This window comes from Diabrotica undecimpunctata, chromosome 9, assembly GCF_040954645.1.
Source record: "Diabrotica undecimpunctata isolate CICGRU chromosome 9, icDiaUnde3, whole genome shotgun sequence".
Classification (NCBI taxonomy): Eukaryota; Metazoa; Arthropoda; class Insecta; order Coleoptera; family Chrysomelidae; genus Diabrotica; species Diabrotica undecimpunctata.
This window is the reverse complement of record NC_092811.1, coordinates 108805080-108829110: the sequence shown is the minus strand read 5'-3', so window position 1 is coordinate 108829110 and position 24031 is coordinate 108805080. Positions and strand designations below refer to the sequence as shown.

General features: G+C 34.3%; 1 protein-coding gene across 1 annotated transcript in view; it reads right to left on the bottom strand.

Annotated features, from left to right (window-relative positions):
- Window positions 1–24031, bottom strand: part of LOC140451278 (uncharacterized) — an 862244-nt gene that overhangs the window by 167140 nt on the left and 671073 nt on the right. Inside the window, 3 exon segments of the mRNA XM_072545021.1 lie at window positions 3355–3584; window positions 7277–8860; window positions 20495–20513. Of these exon segments, the coding sequence (XP_072401122.1) occupies window positions 3355–3584; window positions 7277–8860; window positions 20495–20513 (1833 nt within the window).

Here is a 24031-nt window from a genome sequence, read left to right as displayed (position 1 = left end):
GATTCAGCATTTGATCTTTTATTTTGAAGAATGCATTTAGTGTCCTCTATGGCCTCAGTAGCCTTCTTCAAATCTAGTTTTGATGACTAAAGAAAGCGGCTAAGTATTACAGTTGTACCTAAAACATCACTAAGACAAACTACTGAAATGAGAAATTCTGGGCTCCTGATAGTTTACATTAATGAAAATGCATCAGCTGACATTTTACTGTCCTTCCACGTAGAAATTGTTTTAAGAGCGTTGTATAACTATTTTGATGATTGATTCGCCCTGGAGCTGAAGATGACCTTCATGCCTTTCAACCTAACGACTTTTACAAATACCTTGGACAGCAGCCCCAGTTCCTTTATTTGTATTCATTAACTTATCAGACAGAGCTAATGCAACAACAATATTCACTTTGTGCTGATGAAAATAAAAATGTGCTGATTTCGTGCGAAAAGTCAAGTCATGTACATTGAATGAGCGATAATGTGTGTGCGGTAATTCTATCTCATCGATAATCGAACGATTCTCTGGCACTCAAATGACGAATTGAAATTCGTTGACAAAATTTAAAAATCGCGTAACTCCGAAGTCGGGGTAGCGTTAGTCCAGGTATTACTGTATTCAGAATTGTTGATTTTTTTAAAGAGCAATGTAAAAGCTTCCGCATAATTCTACATTTACCACTAGAATAAATGAGTTTGAATCATTTCAACTATTAACTTCCTGCTTATAGGGTTAATGGGTTTTAAATTATTTTTTTTAGGATTATTTGATTGATATTTAATTTTATTTGTGGGGGGGGGGGTCATGACCCCCGTGAGCCCCCCTTCTATCCGCCACTGATAACAGCTTGTAGCCTTCGGTTCATCTGCGTGAAAGGAACTATGAAAATGTCTTCTTCAAAGAGCTCTTCCCAAACCTGTTGTATACCATGCCAGAGTTCTTCAGCATTTTGAGGTATAAAATTACACCGATACAACCGTTTAATAATAACCCCCCACACATTCTCGATTGGGTTTAAATCTGGAGCCACTGGTATATTATATTGTTGGAGGATAAAATTATTTTCTGGATAAAACTGTTCTACACTGGGAAACATGATGTTTTCTAGAACATTCTGGCCAACAAACTTGCCATCAATACGCCATACCATTCCCATTCCTCTAGATGAAATCCATCCCCATACATTGGCGCTAAAATGACCAGCTGCTCGACATTTATCAACATGTAGAGGATTAAATATATTATTATCTGGTCTATACACCCCAATTTTGCCCTTTTTAGAAGATTGAAAAATTTTCTCATATGTAAATATTACCCTGTCGCAAAAATCTTGATTTTGTAGCTGATGGTTTAAAACAAATAAAAGTCTTGATTGCTTCTGTTGTGGTGTAAGAACTTGATTTTTTTTTGCAGCAGTTCGGTACCTAAGACGCAAAGCTTTAATTCTGCGCCAAGTTGTTGTCTTTCTTCCCGGAAACTGTGACATAATTCTTGCAGTTTTCGCATCTTCAAAAGGATTCTCTTCTAATCTCTCCAAAAGCGTACGATCTTCATGGGCGTTAGATATTTTTGGTCTTCCAGAACCTTGCTTTCTTTCGAGAGTTTCTTGTTCTCTCCATCTTGTATTAATATTAAAAACTGTTGTTCTGCTTACTTAAAATGGTTCGCTACGGCAGATAGTGACCAACCATTTTCTAAGTGACTATATATATATATATATATATATATATATATATATATATATATATATATATATATATATATATATATATATATATATATATATATATATATATATATATATATATATATATATATATATATATATATATATAACAAGCGAGTCTTCTACAGCTGGCGCCGCTTCTCGCATCCTAATTTCCAGCGTTTTCTGTCGAAGCAATCTTCAGTTGTTAAATCTCTGGCGGTCATTGCATCGTCGACATCGTCTCTCCAGGATCGTCTTGGTCTACCTCGTTTTCTTCTAGTTGGCGGAGTCCATTCTTCTATTTTTTTTGGCCATCTATTTTCAGGCATTCTCTGAAGGTGTCCATACCAGTTAAGTCTTTTGGCTTCGATTGTGTCTATTATGTCTAGATCGATTTCCATTTCTCTCCGAATATCTTCGTTTCTCACCCTATCAAGTCTAGTGAGCTGGCAACATCGTCTCCAGTAGCTCATTTCCATGGCCTTAATTTTTGATTTGTTTCTTTGCCCAGAGTTCGGCGCCGTACAGCCCAATACTTTCTATTATTGTTTTATATTTTCTTCTTTCATTTTCTTTTGTTATTTTTTTATTCCATAATAGTCCGCGTAGCTGTCTGGTAGCTGATCTTGCTTGGCCAATCCTGGAGTGTATTTCTTCGATACTTCCTGCTTTTGATGTTATTTGGACTCCCAAGTATTTGAAATTGTTTGTTGGTTTTATAGTTCCCATTTCGATTTGTAGGCTTTCTGGTTTTTCTCCTACAACTAAGTACTCAGTTTTTTGTATATTAATTGTGAGGCCCCATTTGGTATACTCATCTTCCAGTTTTCTAAGCATGTAGCCTACATCACTCTCGTCTTCAGCTAGAATGGCTTGGTCGTCAGCGAAGTGTATCGTGTATAATCTATCATCTCCGATTGGGATGCCCATATTGCAGCACTTTCTTCTCCACACTGAGAGTGCCTCATTTAGATATATTTTGAAGAGTGTAGGTGCTATGCAGCAGCCTTGCTTTAGGCCCTTACTAATTTTTCCTTTTACCTTTTCTAAGTGACAGTATGTAAATAATAAGTATTTATCGTTGCCTATTTTTAAAATACACTGCTCAATTTTCTACAAAATACGCTTTGAGTCGTATCAGGTTTTTTAGGGACCAGCCATAATATGTATAAATATAAAAATCAAATATATCCATGTTAGACTCAGGTAGCTAAGACGTGAGTTCAATTCCTACTACTGGGAAACTAGAAACTGTTGAATTTCTGCTACCCTAATTATTTCACATCAAAAGTTATGAGAAACTATTTGTATATGAACTGAACTGAAATCTATATATTGTTCTGAAGCTATTTTCTTGTGGTATCTTAAGGCAATTTACTATTTTTGTTGGGAATAAGCCACAATTTAAGTTTAAAATAAATTTATTTTTGACATTTTGATTTCCACTTCCACTCCAACATTAATTAATTAATGTGTTGTACTTTGAGAAAGAACGATTTCCGAATAGGAAATCGAAAACTTATTTTAAAATTAAATTATGACAATTGCAAAATTTTTAATGGCATATTAAGGACAAAATCTAAGCTACCTTTTCGACCAGATACTGAGAAAAGTTACTGATTTTCTTCAAATTAATTTAAAAAACGAATACTTACTAGCTGCTAAAGGTTTTCCATTCAAAAACCATTCTACACGCATGGTTGGATCTCCAACAGGTTCTATTCTAGCTTCGAAGTGTACTCTACCTCCCTCAAATTGAACGGCGTCCCTCAAGGGAATGATAAATTGCGGTGGAGGATACACACGATCCTCTTCACCTGGTGGTGCATGAGGACGAGCTCGTTCAACGTGACGAAGATAAATTACTTCTGGGCCAGGTTCGGGTCTGAAAAAATTAAATATAATAAGATCAGATGTTTACGTTTGTACTTAGCTACAATCTGTTTGCTAATTAAACTGAACTTTTTACATTTTAAAATCAAATAACATGAGGAAAACACAAACGAAGAATAAAAACTTAGAATAGTAACGCAGGCCCAAAACTAGGGCGGGACAGGGTGGATAGTTTTCAGGGAGCCGCAAAATATAAAAGATAAGTTAGTTAAATTATTCAGAACAATTTATCAGCTTTATTACAATGACTTTATACATCAAATTCCCAATACTATTATGTAAAGAAAAAGTACTTACTAACCGGAAAAAATTCAGTGAAACATTGACTGAAAAAGTCATTCACCAACAAACTTGGCTTTTTTTTGTGAAAAACTTTAGAATCCTGTTTAGGAAAGGGAAGTATTGATGAAGAACTCAAAATCAGATCCATCAAGAAGAGTCTCACTGTAATAATGCGGTAGTGCGCTGAATTATTGATGCTATTCTGAAGTCCATTTCGAGAGAACTGTGATTCTGCGATGATGAAAGACTGTGATTTCTGTTTTCTTATCCAGTGGAAAGTTCTTGAACATAGATTAGAACTTATAATGTATTACAATGTCCCTCTTCAATAACGTAAGGAGAGGCATAAAAAAAGATAAATTTCCTAATTCTCTCAAAGTTATTGCCAATAACATAAGACAAACGCACAAAGCATCGTTACGTCTAAGCGAATACATCGGAGATAGAGGAAAGTTTTATTGTTTTTTTCCCAGTTAACAACAAAACAGCTGAATGTCTCAGCCAAGAAATCTTAAAAAAATTAGATAAAGATAACCTTAAATAGGAGAACTATTAATAGAGGTCAATGCTACGACAGTGAAGCAAATTTGTCGAGGAAGTAGTCAGTCCAGATTACGTCATGAGAACGAGCTAGCATATTTTGTCCCATGTACTACTTACTCACTTTCTGAATTTAGTTAATGCTAATGCGGCTAGTGCTACTATTACGTCTCATAACATTAACTTCACACAAGCAAGTTCTCCGAAAATATGTGCACTGACATTGAAACCTGGAAGCAAGACCAGATGTCCTTCAAGATTAGATGTGGTCGAAGCTGTGTATAAACATTACGATAACGTTTTACAGGATCTAGAGGATCCTAAAAACGATAATCTCTCAACACCTCAAACTCTTAGTGTGGCCAGCTCCTTTTTGGGAAATATTTGGACAAGCTTTGTCAAAAAAATCATGTCAACTAGTTTTTCAAAAAAAAAAGATCTGCCAGTAGATTTGGCTACGTAGAACCTTCAAGGCCTTTTAAGATTCTTAAAGTCTTGCAGAGAGACAAAGAACAAATAAATAAATGCCTGATGAGCTGTGTGGCGAGAAGCTCTGGCAAGTGCTGAGAATGCGTACCAAGTAGCCCTGTTAGAGTTTATTGACCGGTCGATTACCGAACTCAGTGACAGGTTTAAAGCTTTGGACAATCTAAACAGCAAGTGGATTTTTCAATGGAGTTCGAATTGATGAAATGTAAATAAAAAAGCTAAAAATGAAATCCTAGTTCTGGCCTTGTGTTAACTTAAAGCAAAAAATATAGAACCTAAGAAAGACTTGAATGAAATAATTCCTTTTTGATTTATCTATTATTTTGAAAATCTGTTATTCTTCAAATATTAAGATACAACTATCTCGAAGAAGTTTTCGTTATAATTTTATGTTCGAAAAATTAATCCGCTATCAAGTGAATACGACAATATCAATAGTGTTGTCTTTTATATTAAATATTATTAAATATTTGTTAAATATATTTTTATAGAATTGTAATTTTAGATATTTTCCTATTCACATGTTCTTGGTTTATTCTTCTCAACGTAAACTTATAAACTAAATTTATTATTCATTTTGAAACTAGTTATAACTTAATATCTGAAGAAGCTGCAATGTGTTGGATTGAAACTGAATCACAAATAAGAGTATGATATTGTTACTCCAAGCCCTTGCTACGGCCTTGATCGAACATACTACGCTACGATTCGATCTGCACCATTCTAATGCCACCGAGAAAATTCCATTGGGTTCCGGAGGTGTTTCGACGAATGTGGCGAAATAAATATACATATAAGAGCAATATAGATTTTAGGGTCAGTCGAAAATATAAATTTGTGCAGTTAGGTAAATAAATGGTATAAATTAATTGTGTTTTAGTGTTAGACTTAGAAGATTTTAAATAAATTACAATAACTTTTACATTGATGTCAGAAATGAGATATTTAAATAAATTCTGTGGAAAATGGCTACGCGTGATTTAAAAGTGACAGATTTACAGACAAAGAGGATGTAGCTGGTGAAGATTATGTGAACTACTTACGAAGAATAATGGACGATATGCACGAGTTGGTCCGCTCCCATATTCACATCGCTAACGATAGAATAAAGAAACGCTGCGATATCTAAGCAAAAAAAAAACTTTTTTAGAAAAAGGGCAAAGTCTGGCTTTATAATCCAAAGAAGCGAAAGGTTGTTCTCCCAAGATGCAGCAGTTCTGTGAAGGTCCGTACCGTATAAAGACTTTACGACGTAGAAAATGATGTGAAAGTAAACCAAGTCCAAGAAATACCTGATTCACGTTTAAGTAACTCATGGGGGCAAATGGAGGTACCAGTAAAGCAAGACATGGTGCCGCCACTAAAGAAAAGCAAAATCTACTCGAATTTCCAGATAATTACTCACTCGCCCATACTATTCCGGCCGGTATTAAAGACGCACAAGGATTATCATCCATCTTTTGAAGGAAATTTGCAGAATTGTCGAGATGCAGAACTTCAATGCCAACTACAAGCTCCCGGAAAAGCATTGAAACTCCAAGATGCATCACGTTACCTTTTCTATCTGGAAACAAAAGACAAAATACTTCAATAGAGGGAGCACGTGCTGAAGTCGAACGTGCAAAAATTAGCCATGTCTAAGCTAGAATCCCACCCATTGGATTTTAGGGTTATTTGAAATATATAGGAGGAAATCTTTAAAGACACAAGTCCAGGGACTAGTTGCAATCCGCATGGTTATTGGTGCGAAGTGAAAACCGTTCTTTGCCACTTTTATATAACTGGGAGTTATAACAGAGGGTCCAGTTGCCGATACCAGCCACCAGTTTTATTTCCGACAAGGTTCCAGAAAGCACCATCTCTGAGAGAGAAGAAAATGTTACGACAAGCCATTGTTACGCCCCTGATCGAACATACACTCGGTCCCGGAGTAAGAGCAATTTAGATTTTAGAGTCAGTCGAAATATAAATTTGTACGGTTAAATCAATAAATGTTATACAGTAATAGTGTCAGTGTTAGAAGACTTTAAATATATTAAAATAAACTTTACAATATTTAGAATGCAATTGAAAGCTAATCTAAATAGAATTGTTAAAATTAAATTGCAATAAATCGGTAGGCTTAGTGAGTAACAATAATAGATTTAAAAAAATCACGAAAATCACTTGGACAAACAATATTATTCTATTACAAATATATTAGAGCAAAATCAAATTTTAGAAATGGACATGGTAAGAAGACACTTTTTTTTAAGTGAATATAGTACGAAGAATACTATAAGATTAAAATAAACGTATATAAGAATAGTAAACGATGCGGAAACTCTTTGAAGTGACAGTCATTGATAAAAAATAAAATGCACATATACTCACTCAGGTTCGATGACTTTCGTAGGCCTGGGTAGATGTAGGCGTCTTGGTTCTGGAGTAGTACTTTGAGGTGTTTGGACGAATAGTCGGGCACGAGTAGCGGTGGAGCCAGCTACATTTTGAGCGGTACATTGGTACCAGGCAGCATCAGATACTTTGGCCCTTGGAATATCCAAAGTCGAGGCTCCACCGTCAATCGCAATCCTAACATCGGGGCTACTCACTAGCGGTACACCGTCCTTCTGCCAAGTGATTCGTGGGATTGGAGTACCCACTGCTCTTGCATGGAGTCTTACTGGTTCTCCCTCGGCGACATTGACGGTTGCGAATCTTTCAACGAATTTAGGAGCTACTACTTGCTCCCGTTCTATGACATTGAGGTTACATTGGAAGGAAGTTTCTCCAGTTTTGTTTCTAGCAACACAAGTTACAACACCAGAGTCGTTTCTACTAACTGTTGTGATCATAAGGGCATGATTACCAGATTCGTTGACTAATATCTTATGGTTGTGGTCGTCTACTACTTGTCTTCCATTAATATACCATGTCACTTCAGGATATGGCCTGCCAGTGACTCTGCAGTCAAAACGGGTCATTTTACCTTCAGTAACATCTCTATCGTTGCATACTCGTACAAAGTTGGGAGCTAAAGTTTTGTTTGAATCCGTTTGTTCGATTTCGGTTTGTTGGTGCTTGAACGTTGATTCGTGAATGAGTCCCTCTTGAGTGGTTACTGGTTCTATAGCTAAATACGCAGATGAGACTACACAACCTTGAGGATTTTCAGCAAGGAGAGTGTAATGACCAGAATCATCAGAAGTAGTTTGCTTAACTCGTAACGAGGCTTGGTTATTAGAGAAAGTTGTTTCATATTTCTGAGAATCTGTAATCCTTTGGCCATTTTTGAACCATGTGATTCTAGGTCTAGGATTAGCTGATAGTTTAGATGTAAATACAGCATCAGAGCCCTCGAGTAGTTTGGAATTTCGAGGTTTTTGGGAAAATTGAGGTGGAGCTGGAGGTCCCAAAGATCGTTCGACTGTAGTAGAAATTTGGGAGTCTTGTTCGTAATTGGACCGTCTCGTAATAGATTCCCTAAAGGAAACTTCTCTTAAAATTCTATATTCAAAAGTGTCTATTTTAAAGTCTTCGGTAATAGTGGTTGTGGTACCATTAGAATAATTAGTCGTTTGGTCAAATTTAGAAAAGGCTTGTCTTTGCGGTATTTGCATGCCCTCAGGTGAAATATATACCGAGCAAATAGCTGCTCCGTATTGGTTCTTTGCATTGCACACGTACTCTCCTTCATCCCCAGGTCCTATTTGGTTGATCTGGAAGACAATGTCACCAGTTTGTTCGTTGTAGCTTAATCGGTGCTTCTGTGAGCTAAGAAGAGGGGCCCCGTTCCTTGTCCATGTCACGGTGGGTTGAGGTTTACCTGTGACTCGGCCTTCAAACGTCGCTGTTCCTCCCTGCGCGAATCGGGCATTGCTGAATACCTTTTCGAATACGGGTGGTTGGGCGTTAGGGCCAAAGCCTGGTATCTGTTGAATCTGTTGTTGTGTCATTTGACCACCTGGAAGAAAAAATTATAACTTAAAAAATTTGAAAGAAATAATTATTAAAAAGCAATTTACTCGTATTAGCGTTAGTGATGATGATGTGGATATGTATGTGAATAAAAGCTAGGAATTATCGTTCACATTAAAGGAAATTTTTAATTTATGTAGTTTAAAAAGCAAAGTTATGTTTAGTTTTTAATAATGTTAAAAGAATAAAGCTATTACTGTAATATGCCATTTGTTTGTGGCAAGCTGTAAAGGTAGAAGTCTGTGAAAGGAAAGTCCTAAGGAAGATAGTTGGACCTATTAACGGAGATCAAGGTACAACCATGAACTTTACTCACTATTCAAAGAGTCAACGATCTTAAAATTCGTTAATGGTCTGGTCATGTAATGAGAATGGAGGTCAAACGATTGCCGAAAAATATTCATATACTTCTAAATTCTTTAGTTAATTTTACTATCATATTTAAAGGTGTTTTATATTTTTTGGTTCCTTTTCCTTATATTTTATTAACAATGTCAACTTTAGTTTTGGTTCATTTAAAACTTATAATTTAAAGAATGAAGAAGGATAACAGGCACAAACTGATAATATAGTAGTTCCAGATTAATAATTCTTGTTAATTTACATTATATAATGATTCAGCAAAATGGCACAAGAAAATAAAATAATCAATATTAGCCATGTATCTTATTAGATACATGGCCTTTTGACACTGCGGTCTTATTGATCTTTTATGGGTAATCTACGTCTACTTTATTGTGCGTCATCAGTTGCATAACTGTTTGCAATTCTCAGCTGTTATGGACGTATAAGTTGTAGAAATCTGATTCTTTTTGGATCTTGGTTGGTCAGAGGCAATTGAATAATCTTGAGCAAAGTAAGAAGTTCCAGGCAGTATTTTACCTGACTTTTATATATTTTGCGAAAGTTTTCTATAGCTTTCTTTTATAGCAGTATGCTATATTTCTAAAAATAATTTATATTATAAGTAACATGTATTTCGAGTCTTACATCAGTGGAAGCTGTCAAATGCCATCACCAAGAATGCTGAATTCAGACAAGCCTGCATTATTTCGCCCATTTTGTTCTTGTTAGTGCTGGAGGAAGGTCATAAATAACGGTGGAAGGGAATTCAGTGGAATTTAACTAGTCATCTGAAGGAGATTGAACGCAGCAAATATAAAGCAGCCCTTGGATACTGGGGATGAGACGATAAAAGCAGTCGACTAATTTGTAATGATGTTAAAATAACATTAGAAAGGCGAACACTATATTTATTAAGTTCTAGCCTATCTGGATGAACAGATATATGTCCCTAAATATCAAGCTTCATATATTAGTCACCAACGTTAAGTCTGTTCTGTTGCAAACTTGTGATATCTAGAAAGTAGATAGGAAAATATCATCATAGCTCTAGGTGCAGATAAAACATCAGAAGTGGAGGTGGCATGGCTACACTCTTAGGAAATTAGATGTTGCTATTTAAAAGACAGATTTGAGCTGAAAACATTAAGGAGCAAATATACGAGGTAGCTCCTTTATGTGTGTCAACACACAATGCCAATTTTTTAAAACCTGCAATATATATCTTCTTCTTCTTCTTCTTCTTCTTCTTCTTCCCCTTTATAAGCAATTCTGCTTGTTCATTAGCGGATTAATACCTCTATGGAAGGTTGTCACTCCATATTTTGCTTTCATCTGCCGATTGAGAAAGATGAAAACAATCCCAAGTCGAAACATGATTGAGAATTCTAGGTGGCACGATATCCGAACCGGACAACTGACTAGGAGGAAGAATATGATAAGAGGAACATATTCACATATTGAGACAAAATAAGAGTGATGTCTCAAGACATGACTACATAAAAGTTCAAGAAGCAGAGCGAATAGACGATATAAGCTTGTAAATGTGCTAAGAAGTGTTTTAATGTAATTTCTGAATATGAAAGAATCTATTATAAAAAATATGAACTCTTTTAAAACTAATGACGAAATAAACTTATATTTAGCAGGCTTGGTTACCTTGGTTCCTGTACAACGAAAAAGGACTAAAAAACCCGAGAATGAGGCTAGTTTCCGAGATTGCATAGTCTTTATCATGTGAAAATAAAAGGGCAAACCAGTGTGGAAGATGTTCAAGTGTGCAAGAATGCTTCCGTGTCAATTCATGGTACAGCACGAAGTAAAGTTGATTTTCTTATAAATAAATTGAAAAAATTAAACAACTCCTAGGGACCTACAAGGTTTTTAAAGAAGCGTAACAACCTCAATCCTAGCGCAACATTGATCTATATGTCCAGTAGTGGGCGTGATAAATGAAGGCTGGATGATGATGATAATGGATGTTTATAAGAAAATCTAAAGTCTAAAATAGCAAATTGGTCGCAAAGTCGTACAGCTCGGAAACGGCTAGATGGATCATGAGGTATGAAGTACCGATGGAAAGGGTGGAGAAAGACGATGTTTAAAACAAACATGGCATCGTAACAAAAAGCCACTGTGACGTATTTTTAATGGATCGTGCTCTTTGCGGTATGAAACGATTGGATTTATGTATACAATAAAGCTAAGAAAAAACAAGACTACAGGGTATCGTCAACGTGATAGGCATGGGCCTGTCGAAACATATATACAGGACATAGTCAAAAGTATGTGACTACAAGAAGACTACAGAGTATCGTGAGTAACTGGAAAACTAGAATTATATTGTAAAATATTTTATAACAATATTTTATTTGATACTTTTTGCATTACAAATATTGCTTCATTTCTGTGTTATATTTTTTACAAGAAATGATTTGATTTGCCAATGATTTTATAGGGAAATACTGTGATACGCCCTTATTTACAAGGGAAAAACTTGTTTTTCCTTTGAAAACTGCCAGTAATATGCGATATAAATTTAAAAAAAAAACTAAAACGTAAACTAACTACCAATATAGCCATTTTTTTTTCTTTTTATTACTGATTAATTGTAATATGTATTTTAACAGAATAACAGAGTTTTAAACTTAAAAATGGTCTCCTTAACAAAACCAAAGATTTGATTTATCAAGTTATTTTTCTTTGGTCTTCATATAGATTTGCAAAACCAAGAATGTTAACGTTAAAAAGTAAAAAACACAAATCACATCAAAAATTAATATAGTTCTGAAATTCTTTTTTTTTGTGTCATTTTTTGTTATCTACTATTTTTAATAGAATTGGCACAATTTCAATTAAAAATTCGTTTATTTTGACGTTTCGATTTTGACTTCGGCAATTTTGAGAATGATTTCCAAAGTGAAAATCAAAATATCAAAATAGACGTATTTTAAATTAAGATTTCGGTTATTTCCCATTAAAAATTATAAAAGAAAATTTGATCCCTCATATAAAGATAATTTTCAAATGCAGATTTTATCAGAATGTACAGCTTTATACAAGATAATTACTAATTATATTACTATTATAATACAATAAATTTACTTAATTAAAAAGCTTTATTGAAAAGAAAATATTAATTTGATTTTATCTAATTTCTGTATATTCAATAATTTATAATAGTTTTTTGAGTGGTTCGGTACGCCAATGGTATAGCGTAAGGCATTTTTGAAAATGACAGTGAGAAAACATCCCAGAGTGGACCGCCGCGCCGCCGATACTATTTTAGCTCTTGGATCGCGTTTCAGCGTTTCAAGCATCCATTTCGGGAGCAACTATTTTTACTGCACCAATCAACGTCCCAACTCAAAGTATTAAATACAGAGTGCTCGGTTCATAAACGACGTGAAAATATTTAGCATCGTCGTTTGAGGAATTTTTTTACACGTTGGTCAATGATTCTTACTCTCACCTGTTTGTTCTTTTTAAATCTTTACGATTATTCTTGTGAATAACAACAATTACTAATCTCTAAGAGAAACTCACCAATTATTGTATTGAGGCTTCCTACTTTAGCTTTGTGATTTTTTATAATTCTGTCTATTATTATGACTCACGACAATGGGCTTAAACTATCTGGATCGATGGGTTTTATTCCTTTATTATTTTGAATTTATTGAATCTTTGATCTCACATCTGGACTTTTCCTCTGACTGTCTGGTTTGTACTTTTTATGATTCTGATTAATGTTTTAGGTACTTCTAGTTGTTCCAGACATTTCCATATTTTTTCCTGTCAATCGAATCAAAAGCTGCCTTTAGGTAAATAAGGGTATAGTTCTTCTCTTCTTCTATTCTATATTCTATATCTAAATTAGTATTTCTTGGGTTTAGGTTGAATAAGTAATATTAAATTTGGAGCTAGATTTTATTGTCCAATGAAATCAACGTTTCGGCAGGAAACCCTTGCCTTTGTCAAGATTCTACAATGTACAAGAGAAATTTGTTTTAAGCAGTTTTCTCAACTAGGTTCTATGAAACAACATATTAGATTACACACTGGAGAAAAGCCTTATAAGTGTGAAATTTGTTCTAAACAGTTTACTCAAGAGGGACATTTGAACAGTCTTTTAAGAATACACACTGAAGAAAAGCCGTAGACATGTAAAATTTGTTTTAAGCAGTTTTCTCATAGTTCTAGATTGAAAATACATTTGAAAAAACATGCTGTAAAGAATCTTTAAGTGTAAACTTTATTTTAAAAGGCATTTTACCAAAGTCACCTTATGGGAGATCTCATAATTGTTAGATGTGCTGTTTGCTGTTGTGGTATTAATTTTTTCTTATATCTAAAATTGGTGATCATTTTCTTTTCTCCTATATTGGATTTCTGACTTCAAATTTTCATTGAATTTATTTAAGTTTTCTTTAGTGACCTGCCCATGCTTGCTTATATTCATTATTCTCCATTATAACTATTCCCTTTTCAATTTTTAATTCTGTTTGTTTTAGCTTTTGTATTTTTTGGTTTGTTCGTTAATAGTTTTGTAAAAAATTGTCTCTTTTTGTTCTTTCCTGTTCTATTTTTTTGCAATTTTTCATCTACCCATCTTCTTCTACTTAGTCTTATAATTTTCTTAGTGTTCTTTCTAAATTGTTCGTAGTTTATTAGACATTATCTTTATCTGTTCTCAGTCATTTAATTATTACTTGCAACTTTTATTGAACCTAAACCCAACGAACAGTTAACGAATCTTTTAGCCCAACATAATAGTGGCTCACAAAGGCAACAACCTTTTAAATAAATATTTCACTAAACTAAAAAAACAAACTCCAAAACTCAAAAAAATCACATGTTGTTTACGAGATACCATGTATTAACTGTGAAGGTGTCTATATTGGACAAACCAGTCAACTGCTTCAATCCAGAATTCGTTCTCACAAATATGACAAGAACAACATTAACTACGAATTACTAGAAATAAAAACAAATACCACGGGGGAGTCCTCAACCCCGACACGGCGCGTCCCAATGGCTGATAGGAAAGTTCCTGTAGATATGCAGGACAGGTATGAATAAGACTTAGCCAAATAAGTACCCGTGGATCACTGAGGACATGACACAGGTCAGCAGCTGTGTCATTAGTGGCCCGTGGCTGAGGAATACAATTCTTGACAGGTGCGATACCACAAAGTCGCAGGCGGCAATCAAGTTGATTTAACCGGCTGTGATACTGCGAACACTCACCAACCCCTCTGGCAGTTTTAATGCCAATATACTCCTTAAAACCGCGATGTCAGATTTTAATATTACTTTTGAACCTAAACCCAAAAAATACTAATTTTATATTAAATATAGTATGGTTCAAGGAACTCCATAAAGTTTGGTTCAACGTACTCCCTTAGCTTTTTCTCTATTATCGATGTATATAGTTTATAGCCTAACTTGGACTAGCCATATTTCTCTGTAGTTTTCACATTGGGTTTCGTCTCTTTTTTCTGTATTGGTAGATTTAATTATTTTTCCATTTCTTAGGCATCTTTGGATTCTTCTAAGCTTCTTTGCAAATTATCCACAGCCATTTCTTTCCTTTTCCTCCTAGATACTTTATTATTTCTGGCGCAATTTCGTCCTTCCCAGATGCTTTTCCTGTTTTGATTCTATTTATGGCTTCATCCATTTCCTTTCTTGTTATCTCCGATAAGCTTGTCACTCCTTCGTCTTCCTTTAAGTATTCTTCTGCCATTTCGCTCCCAATTATTTCTGTATGATGTTCTTTCCAAGTTAATAATATTTCTCGGATTTTAGTTGACTGTTTTTGTCTTTTATTGCTCTTATTTATTTTATTTTGTTGCCTTTTAAACGCTTTTTGTAAGTCCAAAATTGTCTGTTATTTATTTAATATCCTTTTTTCAAGATCATCATCATCATCATCCAGCCTTCTGCGTCCAAAGTTGAACATAGTCCTCCCTGCCGCCAATTTCCAACGATTCTTTTGATGTCGTCTGTCCATCGTGTAGATCTGCCTCTGCTTCTTTTGTCAGACCGTGGTTTCCACAGTGTAATTTTTTGGATTCACCGCCCGTCATTCACTCTCATGGCCCGCCCAGTTCCACTTCTTATTTCTTCTCGTTCAAGATACCTCTACATTTTTCCCAGTTTTCTTTTTGCCATTTTGACGGCTGTCTTTGCTATAATTCTATTTGTAATATATTCCTTCTTATTGTGTTCTATAAATGTTTGATTGGATTTCTTCCAGGCAGTTCTCTTTTCCTTTATTAATAATTTGATTTCTTCACCCCACCATTCTAACCCCTTAAAATTTTTGTTAAATTTTCTTATCCCCCATACTTCTTCAGCCTTATCGGTTATTGTTCTTTTGATTATTTTCAATTTTTCTTCGAGATTTCTTTGGATTTCTTCACTTTCTAATTTTTCTAACGCTTCCTTTGTTTCGTATTGGTATTTTTTTTTGTATTTCTCTCCTCTTAAGTTTGTATATTGCTACTTTTCTATACCCACTTTTATCTTCTTTTCTTCCTGGTGTAACTATATATTCTGCTATGACTAGTTTAGGCTGTGATCCTATTTCTGCTTCACTTTTTGTTTAAATTTTTTGTATTACCATTGTTAATTTTTTCGTAAGTCAAAAGCATAAAATTAAAAATAATATAGGAAATAGAGGTGTGTCACACCAATTGATGCTAGAATGCAAGAGCATAATACACACAACGCAAAAGTCTAAGGATATTTTAATAATTTGACAATACCAATGACAGAAATTTCATGACCATATAAATTTGCTTGTACTATAATTGTTGATACAGATACTCACTTCTTATCAAAAAAAAAAAATTGTAAAACTGATAGCAATACGTGTTTTAGAATGTTGTTTATAAGGGACAAAAAAATCGACAATTTTAAGTTTTGTTTATTTTTAACTTTAGTCACTTAATACCATTCTTGCTTAATAGGTGAGTTAAAGATATTGTCTTTTTACCATGAAACGACAACATTTAACATTGGAAGAGACGAATAGAGCCTTGCGCCTCCTTCAAGATGGTATGCGACAAACTCAAGTTGCTGACCAGCTGGGTGTCTCCCAAAGCGTCATAAGTCGTTTGTGGCGTCGGTTTAGAGACACTGGGAGTCCAGCCGAGCAACATCCAGGACGTGGTCGCTCTACAACCGTCGCTCAAAACCGATATTTAATTTTAAATGCCAAAAAGCAGCCAACAACCACAGCATCTGAGCTGGTTAATGAATTATAGCTTGCACATAATGTAACAATAAGTAGCAGTACTGTAAAAAATCGTCTCCATGAAGCCAATCTTCGTAGTCGGCGACCACTGAGATGTTCACCTCTATCTAGAGGCAATCGCGCTGCAAGATTAACCTGGTGTCAAGAGTTTCAGAATTGGACTGACAATGACTGGACCACAGTTTTGTTTAGTGACGAGTCTAGATATGGATTTCATCCAGATTCTCGTCGGACAAGAGTTTGGAGACGACCCGGATGTGGAGAACGATTACGACATCTTCAAGAAGTGTATGCATACAGAGGTGGTACATTAATGGTATGGGGCGGAATCATGATTGATGGAAGAATTTACCTCATTTTCCCACGTGGCTTTCTCACAAGTCAGCAATATTTGGACACTATTCTTGAACCTGTTGTGCGTCCGTTTACTGCTGCTGTTGGAGAAAATTTTTACTTTATGCATGATAACGCTCGACCACATGTTGCGCATATTGTAACAAACTGGATGGATAACCAGGGTATTGATGTATTGCCGTGGCCAGCAGAATCACCGGACTTGAATCCCATTGAGCATGTATGGGACATGCTCTAACGAAGAATTACTCCACATATGGGCAATATCTACAATGAGTTTCAATTAAAAGAGCTTCTGAGAGAACAATGGACACAACTACCTCAAGCAGACATTAACAATGTTATTCGGAGCATGAACAGTAGATGTAGAGCTGTGATAAACCAACGTGGTGGCCATACTTTATATTAAGTTTATATTTCGTATTTTTGTCATTTTATGGTGGTATGTAAAACATGGGTGATTTGCAATATATTTTTTTTGCTCCAATTTTCTGTTTTTTTTTGCAATTTATGGTTTTTGACATATTAAACAACAATTTAAACTACAAATTTTATATTACTTTTTTTAAGTTGATTACAGATAAACAAAATACGTCTATTTATAAAAATATCCCTAGACTTTTGCGTTGTGTGTAGTTGACTTTCAAGTTTCTAAAAGGACTAGGAGAGGGAGATTACAAAAAAACTAGGTGGTGGACGGTGAGGAGTAAAAACTATATTGGGTGGAGAAAAATACTTTAAAATATCTTTGAAAAATCTATAAAATAATCTAGATGGATATATTTATCATACAAATTATTATACTAAAGATTTGATGATGGACAAGATTTGCAAATTTAAAGACCTATTAGACGTGTGTACGAAGATGAAAAGATCCTTTGATTATTATTAACAACAGTTTCTGATATTGTTCTGAAGCTATTTTCTTGTGGAATTTTAAATTAATTACTATTTAAATGGGAATAAGCCACAATTAAAGGTTAAAGTGCGTTTATTGACGTTTCAATTTCCACTTCGGAAATCGTATTTTGATAACGATTTCCGAAGTGGAAATTGAAACGTCAATAAACGTACTTTAACCTTTAATTGTGGCTTATTCCCATTTAAATAGTAATTAACAGTTTCTGATATTTACATTTATACATTTATTGAACCAGCTGGGATCAATTAAGAGTGAGCTGTTATTAGTTAGACCTTAGATTGCTGAAAAAATATTTCTGAGAGGTTGCTTATAACAAAAATTTAAATAAGCTATATCTGAAACAGTTGTGGAATAGAGCAGACATTTTAGAGTCTGAGAAATTCCAATTTTTCGACATTTTGTGGTAAATGTCTCGGGAAGTACCTATCGTATCTACAACAACAATGGGTACAAGTAAAGTTTTTTAATAACAAATTTCCTGGGTTGTGCAAAAAATCTGTAAAAATAACCTTTTGGAAATTTGCTTATCAGAAATACGAAATTAGGACAGGAAATTTAATTTCTAACAATTTTACTTGTATTCTTTTTGTCGTAAATATGATACTATCCGAAATATTCATCATATTGGTTGAAATATATGAGTCTGTAACGTTGTTTTCTTGTTCTCAAAATTTTCCTGAATTTTCCAAAACTTTTTTAACTGAATCGTTACAAATTCTAGTTATAAACAACGTTTTGGAGAGATTTTTATAAAAATTTAAGGTTGTTATAAAATTGTCCTTCACAACAACCTAATTAAGCTATTTTTGTACAGATCCCGTCTGTACTATATATATATTTTTTTATTTATTTCTATTTCTAATAGAAAAATATAATTTTTATTGCATTTAAATTCTTATAATTTAGTAGAAACACTCAGCTGAATGCCTGGATTCTAATTGGAATTCGGGTGATTCTATGGCCTTGATATTTATTTTGATCGATCTAAAAAAATAGGTCAAAATTTTGTAAAATATGACTCATATTTAAGCGTAATGAGAACGGTAGCAACTTGAAATGCCAGAAAACTAATTACTTATACTTTTTGATTATATATTTTAAATCTGTGTAGTCAGAAATATATATTTTATATTTAGCGACACGGACAGACTGGTCGATGTGGATGGCTTGTTTTGTACGTTTATTTTTAAAGTAAGATCAATTAGTTATCAATGTTATTCTGCATTTTTATGTAAAAACTGGTCTGTCGTCAACGAAACGATAATCTCAATTAGAGCAAACGGGTGACGAAGGCAGCATCTAATTATATTTTTGATATATACTCTCTAACTGAGACACCCCTACAATCGTAAAATTATTTTTTTTGAAAAATTAGGTAAATCAATAAGCACTTTTGGAAATAAGAGAGCCTGCAATAAATAAAAAGCACCGAGAAGATATACTAAATAATCAGCTCAATAAGATGCGTATCATCTTATTGAACTGTATCAGTAAAATTCACTAAAAATACAAGATGGATATTTGAAACATAAAGATATTCACAAATACAAGTGGGAACAGTGAACAAAGGGATCTAAATTAATCATCGATTACTGTTTAACCAAACAGCAATCAGAAACAAACACAATTGATATCATTGAACAAAAAGGAGCGGTTTGTGGATCAAATCGTCATTTAAAACTTGAGCTCTTACAAAATACAAACATGTAAAACAAAAAGAAGAAAAACAAAACCTGATTCAAAATCTAGACAGTCTAGATACATTCGAGAGTTTTTTTGATGATTTTACAGTTCACTTGTAAAAACTGTTATTGTTGGATTAGCTCACAAAATCAAAAACGAACCTACAGAATAACTAGAAGAAGCATATGATACTATTCAAAAGTACTTACATGAAGCGGCAATTTAAATTTAAATAAAGGAGCTTTCTGCCGTTCCGAATGTCGAATCCTTTACGCAGAAGGCCACAAATCTCTTTAAGGGCAACTCCTTCATTTGGTTCTGTTGCATAAATGTCGAAACCACAATCTACCTCCTGTGATAGGCCAGTGACGAACACTTTCGAGAACATGTGAGGAGATTTTTTCTCCTGCTTATCACTGTATGGCATCGTGGGCTATCCGCCAATCCAACCAGATGCAGATGGCGCCTGAGTCTACAGTGGCCGGTAAGCATACTGACGACTAGAGAGCATCTTGTGGTCTAAATTGAGAAGTTAAGCTGTAAACTTTTGGATGGCCCCAACATGCGGAGCCTAACCTATCTCATACCTCAACCACTGGCTAAGGAGTCCTGGAACTTCGGCAAAAGAAGCTCCTTAGGACTACCTCTAACTACCTCTACCAGTACTGAACAGCACTCCAATCAGAGGTTCAGATCCAGCTGAATGGATGAGCCCTTGGTTTCTTTTTACACCTGTGTGTCCCAGTACCCATATCAAATTTATTCTATTGGTTAACGCAACATCAGTGCTCCCTTCAATCCAAAAACTAACTTAGAGCTGACTTTTTGTGCTTCCAGAGCCCTTAGCATGGCTTGACCGTAAGAGCAGATAGAGCTGGTTCTGTCTGATCATACCCTATCTATTATCTCCTGAGCACATACGATGATCGCAACGATCTCGGCCTGGAAGACTGATGCATGGGAGCCGAGAGCCTGGATAGACTGGTCAAATCCGATCTCGACAGCATATATTTCATCTCCTGCCCGCTCGTCAATTCTGGAACCATCGGTGAAAGAGATAAGCCCGCCTTGATGGATAAATGCAGGGTCTCGTTCCAACAATTCATCTCGCTCAGAAAATTAATGAGAACTTAAATTGAGGAGTCATGCTGTCCTGTACCAAATAAAACACAGGACGAACAAAAAAGCTCTATTGTGAAGCAGTACTGGTGTACAAAAACATAGAAGTAGTTCAACAATGCACAAATACAAGCTCTAAAACTGCTTAGGCATACAATGAATATATTAGGGAGAGTATTTGCTAGACGGATAAGTAAGGAAACCGAAATATATGAAAATCAATTTGGGTTTATGTAAGGCAGATCAAACAGATGCTTTTTTTATTATAATACAGCTATCAGAGGTGTAGTAGTCAAAAAAAATAAATGTTTATATGGTATTAATTGATTTTATAACAACTAATGTTAGAACAGGTGTGGGAGACATTGATAAATTACATGTTGTATGTATACATTGCCTCAGGAATAAGTCTTTTGTTATTTATTCGCATTAGTATTGACTCAGATAACAGAAATTTGAAAATGACATTCCTTGTTGTTTAATTAAGCTGATGATATGGGACAAATAAGACATGCTCAAAGATAATTATAGAAAATACTGGAATAGTGAAGTATCTAGAAGACAAAAATACAGTATCTAGATCGTTCATTCAACGAAAGAGTTATTACTATAATTAAGATAATACCTTCGGTTGATAAAAATGATTATGAAAAGTAATGGTGTTAAACATACAATATTGCTATTACAGTAGAGTTAGAGTGAGAAAAATAAAGTGAAAGGGGGCGAGTAGTGTGTTATATGACATGACCAAAAGATTCCAATGAAACTGAAAGACAAATTCTATAAAACTCCTTTATAAGACTAACTATCATGTACGGTATTGAATTTTGGTCAATTTAAAAGAAAGAGGAATGATAATGCTTAGATGAATAATGAAGTGGAGCAACAAAAATATGAGCGGGAGCCTTCTTCAAGAGCCACAACCTCTCTCTTTTTATAAAAGTAAGAATGCTCTATTTTTTGAGTATTCGTGTTGAATCGTAGACCTTAAACGAAGATATATACAGAAGATTGAAATCATTTCAGATGTGGCTATACCGGAGAATACTTACGATCCCGTGGACTGACCTAGTCACAAATGAGGAGGTCCTCAGAATCTCTCGGACTACATCAAACCACTAAAGTTATAATACTTTGGGCACATTATGCGAAATGAATTTAGATATGCCCTCATACAAACCATCGTGTAAGAAAAAATATTTAGAAAACAAGATCTAGGAAAAAGAAGAATACCCCGGTTAAAAAACCTCAAGATCTGGTTCAACATAACATCTGTGCAGCTTTTTTTGCTGCAGATAAAATAAAGATTTCCATGATGATTGCCAACAGTCGTCACAGATAGGCACATCAAGATGAAGAAGTGCTACCAATTCATCCTAAAAGTAAAGAGCATAGATCAAGATGGTCAGGACATGTTTAGCGCCGAAATAATAATCGTTCAACATGAAGTATGTATGACTCAAAGAAGGAAGAAATCCTGGAGAAGTAGGAGAGGAGAGAAGTCCAAAGAAGACATCCTGGACATACATGTCCTTAAGCATACATATCTATGAACGAAATAATGATGATAGTCTGCAGTTTAAAGCTTTAAATTTTTTGAGGAAGAGCTCCTATTTTTTGTTTTATCCTAATTTATAGACTATAAATAACTTTATACTGAAAGCTAAAACTTTTTCCAACAATAATATATCAGGTGCAGAACTTTCCTAAATTATCAAGAGCCATAAATGCCATCAGCTGTTTATTTTTTAAGCCACCCACGATAATTTGCGATCCAAAAAATTGGGATAATAACGTAGGTGCCAAAACGATTTGCTAAGATGAGCGATATTTAGATACAGCTATTTCTCACACATCTTGGTGTTTGGTAATTAATGAAAATTAATTACCATGAAATTTTTGCATGAATTGCAGACAACCTTGGAGAAATGAAGGTTATCGTAATAAAAAATGAAAATTTTAATTGAAGGTCAATAAACCAGAAAGAAAAATATTCAAAACAGTAAGAAAATTTTATTTTAATAAAGAAAATGGTTAAAATCTTAATTATCTGACCGTCAAAGTGGTTTTTCTTATGCCTGTGATTACAAATAATGCAAAACTCTGCCTTTTCTTCCTCTTTATTTTCTCAGTACTATTTTAAATCTTTTTAGCAATATAATATATCTTGTAGATTGTATATTGTTGATTTTAAAGGGGTTGTTTGGTGTCTCGCAGAACTTTTCACATTGCGATCTAAATGGTATTTTGCGTATATTTACATCTATGTTTAGTTTAATAGATGTAGACTTCTAAAAAGGCCTATTATTCGTTTTTCGTACATATATTTGTTATCAATTAGGTTATAAAAATACATATTCCAGGAATTTGTGACAATGGCTCACAAATTGCCCTGTAAATGCAGACATTATGTTCACATCCTCCATCCTATGGCTCTACAGTCAAATTAGAGCCCTGACCTCCCTCATCAAAACCTCTCCATCAGTTAAACTCTGTAGCTATTCCTTTTTTGGAAGCCTGTTTTCTTTTATCCTAAATACATGGCCTGCCCATTGTAGGCGGAGATAAAGGTGGTTCTTTATATACAGTTATATATATACATATATATATATATATATATATATATATATATATATATATATATATATATATATTTATATATATATACAGCTTTATGTTTCTTGAACCATACTATATTTAATAGAAAATTAGTATTTCTTGGGTTTAGGTTCAATAAGTAATATTAATTTTGGAACTAGATTTTATTGTCAATTGAAATCAACGTTTCGGCAGGAAACCCTTGTCTTTGTCAAGATTCTAAAATGTACAAGATTAGGAACAAAAAGTTATTGTAAAATATATAAAACTTACCAAAACGTAAAACGGGACACTGACATTAATGAACTGACAAGTAAAAATTGATATCTGGTATCTCATGGTTTATTGACAATATTCCTCAGGTTTGTGGTTGTAGATGGTATTTTCTTTATGAGAGGTCTCCAAGTCGAAGGTAACCGTATGCCGTCATCTCTTTTATTGAGACAATTTTGCTTTTTTTCAATTTCTATGGTTTTTCGGATAATTCTTGGTTTATAGTAGCGGAGGGGGGCTAAGATTCTGGAGTTTTTAAAATCAATTTTGTGACCTGTATGAAGATGGTGTTGACCAATTTCATAAACTCAGTGTTGTTCATTTGGAATGTCGTCTTTTATTTTGATCGGACAAGAGATAAAAGTTTTTGTCGGGGGGTAAATATTGTTTTTATTCCTCTTGATTTTAGAATTTTGTCGATATTGTCAGTGACACCTTTGATGTAAGGAAGAGAAGCTTTCGTCGTATGATGAGGGTCTAAGTCTTTGGGTTGAGATTGAATGGGGGATTGATGTCTGTGGATGCTCCTATTGATGTGATTTTCGCAGTAGCCATTTTGGATGTAGGGGTAGGGTAGGGGATGATTTATTCGAATAAAGCAATTATGTATATGTAT